The sequence below is a fragment of the Sinohyriopsis cumingii genome, chromosome 5, assembly GCF_028554795.1.
Source record: "Sinohyriopsis cumingii isolate HCF-2022 chromosome 5, ASM2855479v2, whole genome shotgun sequence".
NCBI classification, from domain to species: Eukaryota; Metazoa; Mollusca; class Bivalvia; order Unionida; family Unionidae; genus Sinohyriopsis; species Sinohyriopsis cumingii.
In genome coordinates this window covers 75436238-75456637 of record NC_142965.1, presented here as the reverse complement: position 1 = coordinate 75456637, position 20400 = coordinate 75436238, and the positions used below count along the sequence as shown (strand labels likewise).

The following is a 20400-nucleotide window of genomic DNA, read 5'->3' as shown; positions in this document are numbered from 1 at the left end:
CAAAAATTTACCTGACCTGCTGATAAAACCATTGAGAACGGAGTCGGGCATATTTGATGCGTGTTCTTCTCCACTGGATGTATTTGTTGATATAGCGCACATACAGACAAACCATAAACCCATATGTAGCCTTGTTATGAAAACATACGTTCCCTTTTTCCCCCAGTAATTCTTTTTCAGCCAATCAGTGACTTCCATTCTTTTAAAACACCGCCACATATATGCTGGTTCCGTAGCTCAAACAACAATTACTTCAATGTGACCATACACGCAGAGGATGGAAATCTACTTATTATCTTTAGTAACCACTGATAACTGAATAAACTAACCATGCAATCTGAGAACATCGAAATGAAATATTTTAAGAGATTGCATTCGTATGTATTGCAACATGCAAGAACTGATGCATATAATAATTCTAAATTACGCAGGAATATATTGAAAGATAAAATAATAAGAACTGATTTAATTACAAAATAGCATTTAATGCACGCCTTGAAGCAAAGTCTTATTTTGTATTTATAATTATGAAGTGATAGCAGGCTAGTGAGGTTGGGATGCTGTTGTTTTTATTTGTTTTGTTGTTGTTTTGTTTTTTATATTTGTGTTGGGTTTTTTTTCTTTCCCAGAAGATAACTTTTCTTCACAATAAATATTAGCACTTTGCCCACTTATTCAATATAGTATGAAATATATATTTTCAGAAGCCTCAGAAACGAACGCCTGAGGAAATGTAAATTCGCTTATTAATGCAAAAGTTTCAATGCTAATATTGTTTAACGAAACAAAGCTCGAATTCAGTGATCTGTATATACTGACGTAATCGTCTAATTTAAAACCCGAAGATTTACCTGTCTAGTTTCATTTAAGGCCACTGATTATTATATATATAAGTATATATATTTCACTGAGATTAATTTCAATACTGCTACCTGCAAATAAGAGGTTTTGTGTGTATTAGCTACAAACGCCGGCAGACAATCGGGGAAAGTGAAGGTAAGCAAAATGTGTATTGTTTCCATTCGTATGTAGCTAATATACAATAGAAGAATATGAAAATCTTTAAACACAGTGATTACACAACAAAAAATTCAACTGTAGTGAACAGAGGGCAGTTGCTTAAGAGAGGGAAATCAATGTATTTAAAAGTGTGATTTACCCAACATTAGATGCTTGCAAAGAAAGGGTATTTCAGTCACATTTATTTTATCATTTTATTTATATCATTGAATTGGCACGATTTAATAAAAAAAATCTTTGCCAAGGTAAAGTGCGGAGAATTTCCACTCTTTTTTGAAGAAGTAAATAATGGAGTATAATCACAGAGCATACAATACACTCCATGGTATATGGTATAATTTATTTTAAAGCAAAATACATTTGATAAAATAATGCACACGGTTATTTTTATTTTTAATTTTTTTAATTGTTTTTCTTCTTATGAAATGATTCAAAGGCACATCGAAATAAATGAATTTTGTCAATACAATATTAAAACGGTGAACATGTTTTTTTTTTATCTTGGAGATAACAAAAACCAGCAATCAAAGTGAATACTCCGCGCTCCCTCCTCCGTTTTAGTAAATAGTTGTGCTTGTAAATTGAACAAAGCATTTTTGTCACACGCCTACTGCGCTTTTTAGGTTAATAAAGCCATAACATGTGTTGCTCATATCGCACTTGTATTATAACACTTCATGCAATCATGACGTCAGATTCTCATAAATAAACAGAAGCCCTTTCCCTGGAATAACTAAGCAGAACTCCAAACATATAATCTTCTTAAAATTGGACAAGTTTTTAATTCGTATCTTATCGCATGTAATATCCCAGGACGTTGATCATTGCAGAGGTAAGTATTCCGTTAATGTTGAAATTCGCAGAAATAGTTGTGCAAGGCTGTCTTACTCCACCAACAAGAAGTCATGGCGACTGAAGAGGAACTCTTAAGAATATAATGAAAACAAATGTCATACAATTTAGTCGAGGAATTTTGATGTCTGACCGCAAGTCCGCAAGCTACCTTATGGTTGTATCAGTTGATAATAATTAAAATAAACAGTGATAAGAAATGAATTCACAGACGGATACATAAACAAGGTTGCTTACTGAGTACTACTCTACACGAAAGGTTTTCCTCAAAGACTAATCCGTGAAATGAAAGAAAATGGCAAGCATTGGTCTCGTTTTAAATGTATATTGGCGACTAGAATATATCGATTGTCTAGTATAGAATTTAGAGTCAAAATCAAACTTAAGAAAGAATTTGCCGGTTTTTTAAAATGCGAAATGCATATGAAACTATTCGACCATTCTAATTTAAAAAATGAGATGCAAAATAGAAATAGGTAATTGAATATTAAAACCCCAAAAGGCTGTAAGAAGCTCTCTGAGTTCGATAAATAAGACAGATGTAACAATTCAACATGATAAAAAAATGACTATTACAAACATCTACTGTAAATGCAGTTCATTTGGAACACAACAACTTTTTCATGTTTCAGAAATTAGCAAATACCCATTCATCATTAGGTTACCCAATAGCTGGGAATGATACTCTCTCTCTCTCTCTCTCTCTCTCTCTCTCTCTCTCTCTCTCTCTCTTCGGGATTAAAATGTGTAGAATCTAAATTTGAAATATATTTTGATATCTGTCTGAAATAGCTTGCCAGTGCAAGTTTTCATTCTTCCTCAATTAAGTCACGATAATGTGAGCAATACAGTACTGCAGAACTAATAACAGTAATAGTTGTGAAAGTTGTAATGGTAGTAGTAGTAACTTGATCACAGCCTGATCTGGAATAACGTCGTTACATAAGCGTCCAGTGTGGTAAAAGCAGGAAGAAAAAATATAAAATGATTATATAAATAATCTATATGGTCTACATTTAAATATCAGATTGTGTCTTTATTTATTTTGGACTTCACTTTGCAGATTATTTCTTTTAATGTTTCAGCAATACTATTATAAACATCAAGTTTGTTAACGAAATGCAGTCCTATCAGCAAATTAAAACAACGAAGATGGCTGAAACACTAAAGGATAGAAAATTCGGTTCTGTTTTAAATTAGACGTTTGCGTCAAATTACTTTGGTGTTAGATAATTCAATGAAATTCTAATGAGATATAAAAAAAATATGTTCCTGTACAACACCTTTTATGCTGATATAGAAGCATACAGGTTATTTTATATTGCGAGAAGGTTATATTCTTATGTTGTGCATATGTATTTGGTTTATAGGAGGTTAATGCCTCAAATACGACGTAGTTTAAGATTTATCACAAGATTTCTAATTTGCTTGGTGAATCCCCTGTCACACGAAATTCTGTTTCACGGAAGTGCAGGACAACAAAATCGTCACCGTGACTAGAGGTAAAACCAATACTTCATAATAATTTCCAAGAATAAGTTGTATCTGAGAGACATTCAGCTTGAAAAGTCTTCATTTAGTGGTAAGGATTTTCGCCTGATTAACCAAAGTAATAATACTCAAATCAGAGGTACGTATTGTTTGTCTTGAAATCACAACGATTCGATTAATTGTAAATTATCAGTTAATCAGTGATATATGATCTTGTTTTAAAGGCCTTCATGAACACTTATCTACATTGTGTTTTGCCAAAAGTAGTAGAATTTAAAATAAACCTCACATATATTCTAAAGAAAGGAGTTTTTACTCCTTCAGGAATGAAAGTAATTATGAAATAGTTGGTATTTAGTTTATGCCATTATTCAGAATATATATATATATATATATATATATATATATATATATATATATATATATATATATATATATATATATATATATATATATATATATATATATTCGCCCATCCATACACATACATACATACATACGTACATACATATGTACGTACGTACGTATATGCATACATACATACATACATACGTACATACATACATACATTTCGAGAAGTATTACTAACATACGTCTTCCTCCTAAATTTGAAATGATATTAGGACTAATATCATCGAGTGCCTTCACAATGTCATTATCCTTCTGCTAAAACATTAATAAGTATACGTTAGATTTATTTTACTGTGCATTACTGAATTAATCTGATTCGCTTATTCAACCCTAAAATACCATATTACAATAATTAATCCTATCTTTACATCTGATAAATATATATTTATTTTATTCTTGTATTTGTTCCCTGTACGCTTTTTGGAACAGGAAAGCATATTAGCGCTAAATATTTACTATTTACTATTTTATCATTCTTGTAAAGTTTCATAAAGGATCGATATTCCAAACTTTTCTGTTCGTGTTGGGTTTTTATTTTCTTTTAAAACGTCGTTAGTTTAAATCTTCGTGCAGCGTGATTTTTTATATTTACCAGGAAGTCGCTTTTCGTGCAGTACTTTGAACAGGTAGGGCTTAATGGCTAGTTACCAAACACCTTGCATGGGCAGATCTTAATAGCTAGTCGGTTACCATATACCTTGCATGGGCAGGGCTTATAAGCTAACCAGATGCCGTTTAGTTTGCACCTGTGTTATTTAAGAGACCATTCACGTGTGTAAGCCATTGGAATAAAGGCATAAATCCTCTAATTTAACAATATTATTATAAAAACGTTCATTTAGTACTAGCGGTGTTCCAGGAAGGAAAATTGAAAGTTAAGAACGTTTATTAGTCGTAAATTCTCTTTCATAATATTCCTTTATAGCTGGTATGTAAACCATTCATCTAGAAACGCACATACACACACACATACAAACATGCATATATATATATATATATATATATATATATATATATATATATATATATATATATATATATATATATATATATATATATATGCAATAAACTGACAAAGAACAGTGCGAAACTAGTATCTAGCTAACCTGAGCGCTTTCGACTCTTTAAAAGACAAACAAATAAAAGAGAAAAACGGTTATGTTTGCGAAACTTTACCGGGGTGTTTCTTCAGGAATTCAACCTTTGAAGTTTATTATGTTTCAACTAGTTTATTTCATTTTGTTGCTGATACTGGAAAATATTTGTATTTGGTAGCAAGCATATCCGGTTGACAATAGCGACTCTGGCGTTTCTTGCAAATATAATTTGTATTTGTACTCGTTTAGGCATAAGAGAACTGACCACATCAGAATTAAATTTCACTAGACAAGACTGACTCGAAAATAAACAAAACGATTTAACTCTTCATACCTGTATGTATTACGATGTTTGATAGAGATACAAAAAATGCAATAACCAAAAAATATCTGATCCGTCAGACTCGATATTTCCAAACTGAGTTAAAAATTACTGGATCAGCTAGACGTGGGTCACTGTAGAAAACATTAACGTTGCTTTCGGAAATATGAAAGCTATAATTTGACTGGTAATTTAAAAGTTCAATATAGTATGATCATCGTACGATTACCCATTGCTAACAGAGTATGTCAACATATGGGTACCAAACAGAGTACGACATCGTATGATTACCCAGTAGAGTATGATATCGTATGGTTACCCAACAGAGTATGAGATTGTACGGTTACTCAGTACAGTGTGATAAGTATGATTACCCAATAGAGTAAGACATTACATTTTTACCCAGTAGATTACGTCATTACACGGTTATCCAACAGATTACGACATCGTTTGTGTACCAGAGTGCGACATCGTATGGTTACCGATCAGATAGGTTGCGTGTAAAGCAGATATTTACTTTAATCGGATTAGGAATATAATCAGAGATACGTCAACGGTAACTGCATTTTCTTTAGTAATGTCTCTATTATAAACCGAAGCAAAATTAAACGTGAATATTTTGTCTTTAACCAGCTATGGCACAAGGGAATAATCAGTTCTCGGCATGCAATGAGTTTGGTGTCAGTAACAACGGATTGAACTCAATTCTGAAGAAGAATAGCCATACGCCTAACAGCGTATCTTGTTCCACAAATATTCTGCTGCCGAACAACCAGTATAGTGTGAGTACTAACAGTTTGCTGAACGATGAGTCTGGTGTCAGGAGTAACCAGTTGCCGGACATCCATTCTAGTTTAAGTGCTAATCGTCTGCGTGGCGATGAATTTGGTAGCAAGCATAGCCGGTTGAGAAGTAGCGATTCTGGCGTTTCTAGCAAATATAATCTTTATTCTAGTAGTTCTACTAAAGAAAGCAACAATTCATCAGACAACAGAGAAAAAACATTGTCGAGAAGAAATGACGAAACGCGAAGCAAGAGTGTTAGTTTCTCCTTAGACCCGTCTACAAATTGTATTGATGAACGCCTATTTGTAACGGATACTGATATCGACAGTGACTTCGAAAGTGATTCAGATCTAACTTTTTTGACCACCGAATCAGCTTCAACTGGTCAAGAAAATGGAGACTCTGGTTTTCCGGGAAACAATTATAATTCGAGACTCTCAAAGGGAAGTACTCGTGGAAATTCCATCAGAGGCAATAATACAACACTCAAAAAGCATTGGTCTGCTTACAGTGGAAATAGCATCATGCCTTCCAACTACAATTGCTCTGCAACACAAGCGGATACGTCATATAATGCAGATTGTAAAACTGACCAAAGATCACTCCTCCAACATCAACAACTGCCTGAGTCTCTTTATTCAATTAAAAACGAGGGCCAGGATAACTTTCAGGAAGACCTTCCATGCTACTCTCATTCCAAGTGTGAAGCGATCCGTTCCAGATGTCATCCTGGCATACATCGTGAGGTTGTTCACAATCTTGATCCACACTCCTTATCTCATTTAGTTGCTGATAGTCACGATACTGAGTCACGGTCTTCTTGTACCGCATCACAGGAATCGAGTGCGGTACAGCGCGAGATTCAAACTTTAACAACGATACCAAACTCTGCAGTATGCAACACCAGTTCGTGGTATACGAACAAAGCAATAAAGGCTTGTTTAGTCATTGTGATGGTGTTTAACATAACATTACTTGTAGCAATAGGATTCCTGACTTCGATGCTTCTTAATCAGCAGACTTATCAGGAGTGTCCACTCTGCAAAGACGTCATAGATCATGCAAAGAGCCTCAATGGAGGCAATATGAATGACTTAGCTATCCAAGAGTACTTGAAAGAAAATGATGAAAACGGTCGCTGTTGTCTGGACCATGCTATCATTCTTAAACTGGTGGGTCTCTCTCTCTCTCTCTCTCTCTCTCTCTCTCTCTCTCATATCAATTTATTGTAAATAAATTACGAAGACTAAACATGGCAGCATATAGAAAATGAACAAGAGTGGGAATGGGAGTCTCGAGTTGTACATATCTTAATCTTTGCAAAGTTCGATAAGTTTTAGAGTGATTGTATGTAACCTCTGAGCATTATATAATATTATTTAGCGTACAAAATGGGCATGCGCAACTTTATGTGAGTTTTGTATGCAAATAAACAAGTTGAACTATATTTTCTATTTAATATCAACTCTTTCCATTTTTTGGCTTCGTATTATGAAATATTTTTCTTGCTCATATTTTACATGTCTTCGGCAAACAATGCTAATTTTAAAAGTTGTGTTTCAGAGTAAATGTTTTTATTTCTTTCTATAATCGTAGTTAACAAATCTTCCATATATGAAAGGACACTATTAAATTAATTATTTGGATAGGTTTATTAATTTTGGTTGTCCAGTTTCTTAATTAAAAAAGAATTATGTAGTAAATGTTTATAAAATCTGCTATTGGCGTTATAAACACTTTTGCCCAACACGATTGTAGAGAGGTTTTAATAATGGTGTGGATATAAATAGAAATATATTTATATTGATTTATTGCTTATATTCAGTACTTTGTATAGTTTTCGAGTGTCTGATTGTGTATTTATTTGTTATTTTTGTTTTGTTTTACATTCTCTTACAACTGATACTTTTGCAGATTTCGCAGATTAATTCTAACCCACCGGAACTATCAGAAAGTATGTTAACATAAGTAATTTTGAAATACATACATACATACATACATACATACATACATACATACATACATACATACACACACACATACATACATACATACATACATACATACATACATACATACATACATACATACATATATACATACATACATACATACATACATACATACATACATACATACATACATGCATACATGTATATAATATATTTCTGGAATCTGTAATTAGAGTCGTTGTTGTATTCCGATATGATTCTAGTAGAATTCTTTATTAAAATTTTTCGTTGCAATTACAAAATGCTAAAATCATTACAAATCATGCACACACTCCATAACTCGTTTAGACGAAACTTGATCAGCAACGTTTGACTGGAGAGAGAGAGAGAGAGAGAGAGAGAGAGAGAGAGAGAGACATAGACAGAAAAGACAGAGACATACAGACAGACAGAGACAGAGACAGAGAAAGAGAGAGCGAGAGAGAAGAAGTTGTCTATATTTTTCCAGCATTATTTAAAGCATATTAAAAAAAGGTGTGATAATCAACCGTTTTATTCGTAATTGGTTGTTAAAGGGATACAAAGAGGACACGTTATACGTTTTTAACATCTCAGTATTTAAATCATCTTATAATGTAAAAAAATAATAATCAAAAAATCGCTTGCTTTTTTGCAGATAAGACAACATATGCAGACACTTTAATTAAAAAGATAAGAAACGCACAACAGAAGGCTGCTATTCATTTGCAAAGTGAACCATTCAGTTCTAATCTTTCCCGTAAGTTAATAATATTCTGTATGCAAGAACGCACGAACGTATGTGTTCATGGAATATATGCGCTTGTGTATGTATGTGTGTGTGTGTGTGTGTGTGTGTGTGTGTGTGTGTGTGTATTTAATATTGACCTCATCTCTGATACTAACACTAAATGGCTACACATGATACAACTGCACGACCTTACACATTTAATATATGCTCCAACAAGAGTAACAGCCTGTACTTTTCTACTCTGATCGACCACATCTATACTACCCATCCAACCAATCTCTACGAGATAAACGTACCATGTTTCCCTGTTAGTGATCACTATCATATATGTGCAACTCGTAAGCAACAGAGAGCAAAGAAAAACAACTTACACTCCTACATGCAGTACAGATGTTTCAAAAACTTTTCTGAATATGAATTTCTCTCCGAACTATCACAAAACATTAACGCAATATATTTCCCTAACATAGACCCAGATTATGACTTATCTAACTGGAATCACTGTTTTCTTACTATCCTAAATAAACACGCCCCCATACGCATCAAGAGAATTAAACGATCAAAACAACCAGAATGGTATACTAATGAAATCGCAGAGGCACAACGCAACGAAATTACTAGCATAAACATAAAGACTTCACAAACTATCGTTTACGGCGAAACAAAGTCAAATCAATCATTGTAAAACACAAACGCTCCTTTTTCAAAGAAGCCATCATATCAAAGTCCGATAACAGATCCATCTGGAATCACTTAAGAAATTTCTAACATAATTGAACTAAGAACATCAAATACTGAGCGTAATCTCCGATCGACGACAAACAACGATCTCCAGATTCCTTGGTCGAAAACCAATCATTGCAAAAGCTCATTTTCTGTATCAGCACCTACTGTATGGAATTCCTTACCAATGAGGATACGTAATTCAACATCCCTTGCTTCTTTTAAATTATCATTAAAGAAATTCTTTCTAGACCAGCTGGAATAATATATTAAAAGCTCTGAATAGAAAACTTTAAAATCATATCCATAATTGATATATATTTGTATGTTTCCCAGTATAGTCACACATAGTCATTCGTGTCAAATATGTATGAATGAGTGTGCGATGATACATGGTTATGTGCATGGTCTTCCATTTTTATTATTTTATTACAAATACTGAGGACCACATGGCAGATGGGTGAGCCATGACCAAATGTGTTATCCTCGTTAAATATAGTTTATTATTATTATTATTATTATCATTATTATTATTATTATTATTATTATTATTATTATTATTATTATTATTATTATTATCATTATTATGTATATATGTAGGCACGCATGTGTACATTCATGAATGAATCTAGTTTGTTTTTCATATCTTGAACAAAACAGCCAAACACACAGACAGACATTACGGCATGTAAATAGACATTGCCTTTAATATAAAGTTAGCATACGGTTAATCATAAACTCTTTGCTCCAAAAAGGAATTTTAATCCATGTTTTTCTCCTTTTGAATCGGTATATTTTATTTTTTCTCTGCATGGATACATATTTGTTTTAAAAACATCGAATATTTTGTAGATATCATTACGCAGGAGACAAGTCATATAAAAAATATGTTTAGGGTTAAAAATCGAACTGCATTTTCCAGGCCAGACGGATATCTCAATCAGATGGAATTTCACGGAAGCGACAAACTTGGAAAACGTTTGGAACAAAACCGACAATGATACAGAAATACTAATACCACTTACCGGGGTTTACTACATCTACGCAATGGTTCAATACCGATATATGAACCCGAACAGTACCAGAGGCATCGCAGCCTATGAGGATTTTCCACTCTCTGTAAGCCTGTACAAAATACCATATGCAGAGACTGTTCGTAGAATGATTGGAACAGTCACACTTCATTGCAGGTTCGCCAGCCAATCCATCGAACATAACAGCATCATACAGAAAATAGTGCAGTTGACGAAAGGTGACAAAGTATCCTTGGTAGTCTCCAATAGGCAGTTTCTTAGCAAAGAACAGAACATGCACCAAATTGGACTTTTCAAGGTGAATTGAAATGCGTTTTGTTTTGCGTGCTCAACTTAATGACACTGAAGAAACGGCAGACATGTATATCGTAATTATTTTTCCAGGGGCATACCCTCGGATATCTGGGGTGTTATTATATCTTTACCGTGGATCTATAACGCTATGAAGTCATTCAGATTCACACTTTCAACCTCCACCCTGTAACATTTGACAAAGCAAACATGAAGGTGGCAGTCTCGAAAGGTTCTGTTTTGCTACATTGTGGAGCCTACTGCACAAGTTATACAATTGGGGCGGGGGGTCATGTTGTCTTATATCCATCCTTGTTATGCAGCCCCATCATCGACTACGATTAATAAAGATTAATTATAGAGAATCTGGTCAGCTCTATGAGGTGCTTTGGTGACAAGGGACGAGTTAAAGATTTGGATTGGACGCCCGTGCTACATCTATCGTAACATTACTTCAAATATGGTTTTAAACTCACCAGATTTCTAAGAAGAGTTAACAACCCTTCAAGCAACTGCAAAATGAACTATCTCCTGTAGTATTATTTCATCACACTTCAGATGCTTTTATTAAGCGCACTCGTCTCCAGGGACGGTTTCACAGTAATGGATATATTACGCCTATTTATGAGTTTTAAGGTTGCAATTTTTTAATTCATTTGATTAATCGCCAAAGAAGATTTTTAGATATTGAACTTAATACCCTTGTTTTTGTGGCCTAGGTGGTTAGAGTGTCCGCCGCTAATGCGGTAGGTCAGGTCGTGGTTTCGAACCCTGGCCGAGTCATGTCACAAACTTATAAAAATGGTACTAATAGCCGTATCGCTATGCGCTCAGCATTAACAGATTAGTGTTAGGACTGGTCGGCCTTGTGTCAGGATAATGTGATTGGGTGGTACATGATGATACATATCTGCGGCATAATGCCCCAGTGCTAGACTTCATTGAAACGCTGCAGACATTGTAGTGATTGGACTGAAACTTTTGTAAAAACTACGTTAAAAATTATATATATATATATATACATATATATATATATATATATATATATATATATATATATATATATATATATATATATATATATATATATATATATATATATATATATATATATCGATACATACATACATACATATATATATATATATATATATATATATATATATATATATATATATATATATATATATATATACACACATAATAGGTATAGTTTTCCTATAGTATGTGCAGTTTCATATTTTTGATATTACCACATGTTAAAATATCACTTTATTTGATTCTGATTGGTCCTATTAAGCCCATGAAATTATTTTGCACTATTCTCTTTAATGATTTGCTGTGATCGTGAGAAAACATTTTTGATCGATCATTCTGAAATGTTTTGTTTTGAATTTAAAAAATTGGCGGCCATTTTTTACCTCGACTCGCGAAAGGAAATTGAAGAAAAATTATCTCAGCTGTCTGAATATGGATATGTTACCCTCACAGGGGTTTGTTATGTCATGTATAACAATATCAAAATGAGAAACATGGCGTAAAACTACAAGACAAGAACAACATTAAGAAGTAAAAAGTATGGATATTGCTTATTTGATGGCGGGGTGGGGGACGGTCGGTATATCTGTAATATAGATGTAGACTCCACCGTATATACAAGCGTGGTTTAAATCTTAACTTACAGAAGTAAATAAACTCACCTATGTTCACAGAAGAATTTGGATATAAATGGGTCTCTTAACTGACAGAACTTTATCCAACCACAGCTGATCTTTGCGCAGTGTATATGGGATGCAAATCCGGCTCAAAAAGAAATTTGTTTACGTCTTCTGTGCAGTCTGTTGTTCCAGTCATATACTGAAAATATCCGGTCACAAATGCATTGCAGTAAATGTGGGAATTTCTGCATCCAGTAATCCTATTTCCATATGAAAATCGCAACAATGTAATGCTTTCTTCTGAAAGGGACATTCAAGGGTAAACATGCACTCTAGGCATACCGTATCTAACAATGTGGCATTAAATCGCATTGATCATTCTGTTTTGAAAAATGATTTTGCCTTTATAAAATGTTCTGTTTATTCGGATGGAAGCTTTTTCTTTGATTTATAATTTGTAAAAAAGTACAATCTACTTTTATTAGTTCAACTTTGTTTGGGACTATCTTTTATGCACAACAAATGAAAGGTGCACCGTATGTCAGAATGAACGAAATTATTCGTTCTTCTTTCTATCTAAATAATTTCCACTGATATAACAACTATCTGATAAAATAAATCTCAAATGGGTAATGATATAATATTAAATTTATGAAACTCGTTGAATAATGTCCAGCTTTTGCCCGCCAAGGCTCGCAAAAGTGGACATTGTTCAACTGGGTTCATAAATTCATTATTATAGCATTGCCCATTTGAGATCCTCTCTCTCTCTCTCTTTCTCTCTCTCTCTCTCTCTCAAAATAAATCTATATTGTTTTTTTTCTTCCTTTCTTTTCTTTTCGTCTATCCATCTCAGATCAGCTGATATGCACGTCTCAGTGTTCAAAAGTAAATGCCACAGTAATGGCTATAAGGTGCCAATTACGAACATGCTCAAAGTCAAACACTATTTACTTCAGTTGGTACTAATATGCATAGACAAATGCATTCGTATATCCAAATAATGATCTGCCATTTCAATTTCACATCTTTACTGCTCTTTGAAGTTCAAACAATACACCACATAGATCAGTTTTTGTGTGTTCGGCAAAATATGTTGTTTGAATTAACATTTATCTTTTAATGTATGCCGTCTCTACAAACTAGGACCATGCTTCATACACGTATAAGGGCTTATCCGCTGTAAATAGAAAACAGAGTTTAATGGTTTTATTTTTCTCAAATTGTCCACAAATTTATTTTGATAAAAACAGTATCAGAGCCAAAGGGTTTTAATTAAAACATACCCGTTGATTAACACGTTCAGTCTCACTTAAACGATCTGAAACAATCGGCAGAACTGGCAGAACTTCCCTAGGTATAATAAAATTTATCCCGTGTTGGTGAATGTTCAGAACTTCCCTAGGTATAGTACAATTTATCACGGGTTGGTGAATGTTCAGAACTTCCCTAGGTATAGCACACTTTACAATGGGCGTATGAATGTTTAGGACTTATCTTGGTTAGTACACCTTACCTCAGGTATGTGAATGTTCATAGATTCCCACGGTATATAACACTGTACCATAGGTATGTGAATGTTCATAGATTTCCTCGATATATAACACTGTACCACAGGTATGTGAGTGTTCATGGATTCCCTTGGTATAGAACACCTTACGGCAAGAATGTGAATTGTCATATATCCCCTCAGTATAGAACACCTTACCACAAGAATGTGAATGTTCTGAAATTCCCTTGATATAATACACTCTATCGCATGTTTGTGAATGTTTATCAGAACATAACCCACCCAAAGTAAGTATTTACTCATCTTGTTTTTTAATCTATCGTTCGATTTTAACAAGTTTGTTCAATTATGTTTCTGTTGCTGTTTCCGATATATATATATATATATATATATATATATATATATATATATATATATATATATATATATATATATATATATATATATATATATATATATATATCTGTGTGTGTGTGTGTGTGTGAGAGAGAGAGAGAGAGAGAGAGAGAGAGAGAGAGAGAGATAAAATATAAAAATAAATTTACTACTTCTTTAAAGATGAAAGTGCATTTTGTACATTAATTCTAATTGTATTATGACTAATTATTTATAAAATACTTGATAGTAAGTATTATGCACGGTATAAATTTTTTATTGTATAAAATGAGTTGTGATGAAATATTGAATATTCATCAATAATACTCAAGATAGATATTATTTTTAAAAAAGTTATTTATATATTTATTTTCTATATCTTTAATAAGTGTGCATTATACATAATAAAATATTAATAAAACTGTTTATCTCTATTTAGTCATATATTTTATGGTCATCGAATTAAAGTGTATTCTGAAAATGCGCTTAATTGTTGTTATTTGTATTTGTCTTAAATTACTCATTTTCCAGAATTTGTTTTTTGGATTATTACGCAAGTTCAGCAGCTATTATCTTATTTGCAAAACGTTATACTGTTTTTCGTCAACGCTGTTTTCCCATTTGCTTATTTCGTTACGAGACATCCTTGTACGTTTGTCAGATCAAGCTTTGATTCTCAGTCTATTTCTTATATATATATATATATATATATATATATATATATATATATATATATATATATATATATATATATATATATATATATATATATATATATATATATATATATATATATATATTCATTAGTTTTTAATATTGTAAGAGCTTATTTTTATTACATTACCTGGTAATTACTTATCGCCTTATCACCTTGATGCTTTATCATTGCAATGAACCATTTGTTTCATAAAATTCACACATGAGTAAATTGATTGGAGAGTATCTAAAATACGGAGAGTATATAAAAATGTGTTATTTATTTCAGAAGAAATTGTTTTTTATTTGACAATTAACGTTTATGTTGGTAAGTTAGTGGCATCCATTAAAAAATATGCTTCCAGTTCCACTCACGGCCTGTCACAGTTTTTCTGTGTTACACATATAGTTCACTAAACATGGCATGCAATAAAGACACTAAGCAGGTTTGTTATGTTCTTATAAATTTTATACAGAACGTGAGACACCTTTTTTGCAGTTTAATTAGGACTAGAGACTATTATTAGATTTTGATCCACTGTTCATTTACAATTGTACAAAGCAATCCAAAAGTTAAACAGTGCACTCGTCTATGTGGGGGATATTATCGTGGCCTTTACAAATCAATATTGATTGCATGTTCTTAAGCCTACATAGACACCCTTTTGAGGTTAACATGAGAGGTGCATAACAGCTGTAGATGAAGTTCAAATCACGTTCTTGGAAGGTGCACAGGGACGTTGAAAGATATGTGCCATTACAACTTTCTTGTACGGATCTAAATATTTTAATGTTCTTTTAATAAATAATTAATCACTTATTCTCCCTCTAAAATGTATACTTCTATAAAAATAGGATAAATTGCAATAAACATTTACGCAGAGCTGCCATCGTATAAAACACCCGTATATCTAGTCTGATGCAAATTGAAGGTGGTTAGAATTTAATCGGTACTGTCTGTTTTACTGCGGCCTAGCAGGTTTGTGAGAATGATAGATCCACCGTGTTGTTGATGTTGTTGCTGTAGCTCTTGGAACTCATTATTTCAGCAAAGTATACATATATAAAGGGGATATGATATAGGCTCATGCCATCGACAGCTACATTGTCATCGGAAATGGCGCCTCATACGTCGATAATTATATCGTAGATGCATACAGGCTCATAACTCAAATTGCCATAAAAGATTAACATTAACAAAATAAAAATATGACTCTGAGAAAGACTGACTGCAAGGCATGCTTGCAATTTTCTCATTGACTTTAAGGCTGGTTTACAATGTAACGGTATTATTTTATTATGTTCAAAATACAATTGTACCCTGGCTTCTGAGCCATAATTGGATGAGGCAATGTCCTAATCTGGCAACCATCAACACTTCCGTCTACTAATATATTGACCATAAACATAATAACGTTTTTGTTCAATTTAGCCCATAAACGACGATCTGAGCTAATGTGATTGACCTATGGCCTTAAACTCATTGCGTAGCATGATGGGTAAAGAAAATATTGCGCATACCTTAATTGCGACGTTGTTGTTAAATCTGTTCATGTATGGGACGATTGTTTGGAGAATATTAGAGCAACCTCGGGGAGTTTTGGGGATCTCGGGGAATCATTTGTTTTGACTGGCGATCCTAGTTAAACGTGTCCCGTGTTTTGTTTATATATTTTGGGATCTACGATGTTTGTGGTAATACCTGATTTGTGCAAGGCCATGGGAAAATTATATTCAAGAGGTAATGAGTAATGTTATAATTAATATAATTTTTTCAGCGAATTTCTTTAAACTAAATTTTTTCATCTCCGGGGGGGGGGGGGGGGGGGGGAGGCAAGTGGCCGAGTGGTTATAGCACTCTCCGTTACGAATCACTGTCGTATCACCTCTGTCTGCGTGGGTTCGAGTCTCGGATTCGGCCAATGTGGGTATGTGAGAGAGCTTGTCAGTAGCTTCTCGAGGGTTGGTGGTTCTTTCCGGGGATTTCCCGGGTTCTTCCTCCACCATTAATACTGACCGCCATGTATAGCCTATCGTGTGCTGAAAAATGGCGTTAAACCCTACAACAACAACATCTCCTTCAGGTGAGGTGCCCCAAGTATTAAAAAAACTTACGCAGGCACAATATGAAGGTGAAATTTGTACTGACAATAAAACTGAGTCGACAATCTGCAGTCTTTGTGGCATGCTCCTCTTTCTTTCCTACATATTAGTGAGACGGACATACTTTGTCTACGATTGGCTTTTCAGTAACAGTGACCAAAGATACGTATTTGTTTGTTGGTACCTTTTTGTCTTTGACAAAGGCACTCCTAAGAACGAAGGCTAGTTGACGCAAGTTTTGCACTCTGTCTTGAAAGATTGTTTCTGGTGTTTGCAAATTATTATTTCCAGTATGAATTGCATTTCATATACACAGCAAAATCTCTTGTGCTTAAACAGCGTTGGCGCAAATAACACTGATAGCTCGAACTTGCGTTTATGATTTGACAAGCTGTTTCTCGTTATATTCGTTAGCTCGAACTACGGATATATGGAGATTAGCTTTCGTGCTCGAGCTACCGAGATGCTTCTATGTATGTATGTATGTATGTATGTATGTATGTATGTATGTATGTATGTATGTATGCATGCATGCGTGCGTGCGTGTGTGTGTGTGTGTGTGTGCGTGCGTGCGTGCGTGCGCGTGCGTGCGTGTGTGTGTGTAGGTATTTCCCTTGAATAAATAACGAATATATTTTATTGCATGGATGACAAGCTACTAAACCCATTCATGCATGTATGTATCTGTGTTTAACGGCACGTCCCCACAAATATTTAGGTCCAATTGAAAGCATTCAAAATGTAAGTACTCGAAATGTAAGGTAAAGGTTGCCCAACCTTGCTGAAGAAGACCCTTTTTAATGAACGTAAACATGTAGCCCTCTATGACAAGATACAATTTTTAATAATAATAATAATAATAATAAGAAGAAGAAGAAGAAGAAGAAGAAGAAGAATGATATAATATTTCTGCAAAGGAAATATGTGTTGCATTATCACTGAACCGAATAAACCTAAATTCAGCTTTCACGTGTAATTTTGCATGTTAGGTCAGAGAACTTGGGAAATTTGTGTCACTAGAACATGTACAGTAATATTATTCTAAAGGTGCTTGCTTCTATTACGTGTTAGTTTTGGGCACACAAATGCACGTGTAACAAGGGGGCACAAAAGTACATACGAAAACAATGGGGCACACAAATGCATGTGTAACAAGGGGGCACAAAAGTTCATGAGAAACATTGGGGCACACAAATACATGTGTAACAAAGAGACAAAAAGATACAGAGTATAAAAATGGGGCACATAAATAAATGTAATAATGAAAAACACAAATACGTGTTTAACAGTGGGACGCACAAATACAAGCGTAATAATGGGGCATGCAAATTTTATGTGTGATAATGGGGCACAAAAATATGTGAAAATGGGCAACAAATATATGTACAACAATCGAACACACAAATACAAATGTAGCAAAGGGGCACAAACATATATGTGTAACAATGGGCCACACAAATAAATTGTAACAATGGAGGGCACATATTATTCAAAATTAAGGAAACAGATAGACTTATAGCCAATGTCCATCTTCCCCCTACCCCTCCCCTCTCTCTCTCTCTCTCTCTCTCTCTCTTCGGTGAGTTGGGGGTGAGAATGATTATAACATAACTGGAGTTGATACATTGATATCTCTTTCTAATGTCACTGTTTAAACACCTGTGACAAAGAATATTATATATATATATATATATATATATATATATAATATATATATATATATATCCAGTGTATGTATGTGTGTGTTCAAAACGTATTGTGACTTGATCGTTTAGAAATAATTGTGCAACCACCCTGGATAATATTGTAATTTTGAAGGTTTAATGTTCAAATCGTAATCAAGATTTTTGGGGTTATTTTTAAGGATTTTACATACATTACTTAATTACTTATATCTGTTTATTTCATAAACATTATTCTAAAGATTTTTAACATCTTTACGTTTTATAAATATTTTTTCTTGATGTACTTAATGTTTACATTTATTTGGAAGGGTGTTTATCTTCCTAAATTTTGTGCAATTCACTTTAGATCTTTGAATTTTACCTTGCACTGACTCTACAGGTGCCGTGGTGCCGTAACACACCATACGTCAAACCAAAGAAGTAATATTTAGTTCAAGGACAACAGATATACATAGATTTACATCTGTCATTAGTTTTTATTTTCCTCTTCTAAGGAGAAAAATCGAGAAGAATGACAGCATACAAAGCCAACGACGTATGACATAGGCACAGTGCAATAGATATCCACCACCGTCAGCAGCTATTTATAGCTGTGGTATAAAACTGGCAATTCATGACCGATGTTTACAATTGCTGTCAAACAAGTTTCAATGGTGTGACCTTGATATATTTTCAGTGTAATACATTATGCTATACTAAGCAAATACAAATATCAAACACAGTCAACAGTGTTGCAGTTTGTCACATTATCACCTGATCATGTCAACATACTATTTTAAATTTGCACTCTAGTAGTAGCATAGTAGTAGTAGTAGTAGACGTAGTAGTGAGGACAATAAGAACTGTATTAGATGTAATAGTAAAATGCGCAGAGCAGTGATAGTGGACAGTGCTGGATTAAGACCTTCCAGGGCCATAAGCACTGAAAATAGTGGGGCCCAGAGTGGCCGAGTGGTCTAAAGCGCTCTCCGTCTCAGATCACTGCCATCTCACCTCTGTCTGTGTGGGTTTTATTCTCGGATTCGGCCAATGTGGGTATGTGAGAAAGCTTGCAAGTAGCTTCTCGTGGGTCGGTGGTTCTTTCCGGGGTTTTCCGGGTTCTTCCTCCACCATTAATACTGGCCGCCATGTATAACCTATCGTGTGCTGAAAAATGGCGTTAAACCCTTCAACAACAACAACAACTGAAAATAGTATGATGCCCCCCTCCCATACAAAATTATTTTTTAAAAAAAAACAATCATAAAAGTTAAAGGTTGGAAAATACCAATGTTGGCATCATTCGAAATCAAAATGCTCGTACATGTAGATCGAAATGGTCATATATAATTCATTATATTTAATCATCAACAATTATTTTGAATTTATTTTGGTGCCCCTTTTGGGCTGGTTTCCTAAACACGTGCTTAGTGTGCTTAATGGATAGTCTGGCACTGATGGTGGAGGAAATCATAGTAGCGGTGGACCTTCTAAGTTGATGTTGATGTGGTGGTCGTAGTGGTTATAACAGTAGTGGGGATAGTGGTAGCTTTATTTTAATATAAGAATATATCTCAAAGTCTATGTTACTCCAACTGTAGCAGTTACAAAATACGCATGTGCAGATAGGATAAAAACAAATAGTA

At 33.8% G+C, this 20400-nt stretch overlaps 1 protein-coding gene across 1 annotated transcript; it reads left to right on the top strand.

The window, feature by feature from the left end:
* Nucleotides 1–942: 942 nt before the first annotated feature.
* Nucleotides 943–11798, top strand: LOC149799471 (uncharacterized). Its single transcript, XM_089957084.1, has 5 exons — nucleotides 943–996; nucleotides 5827–7151; nucleotides 7894–7933; nucleotides 8608–8709; nucleotides 10346–11798. Exons 2-5 carry the CDS (start codon nucleotides 5829–5831, stop codon nucleotides 10762–10764), a joined length of 1884 nt encoding a protein of 627 aa, XP_089813210.1. The 5' UTR covers nucleotides 943–996; nucleotides 5827–5828; the 3' UTR covers nucleotides 10765–11798.
* Nucleotides 11799–20400: the final 8602 nt, after the last annotated feature.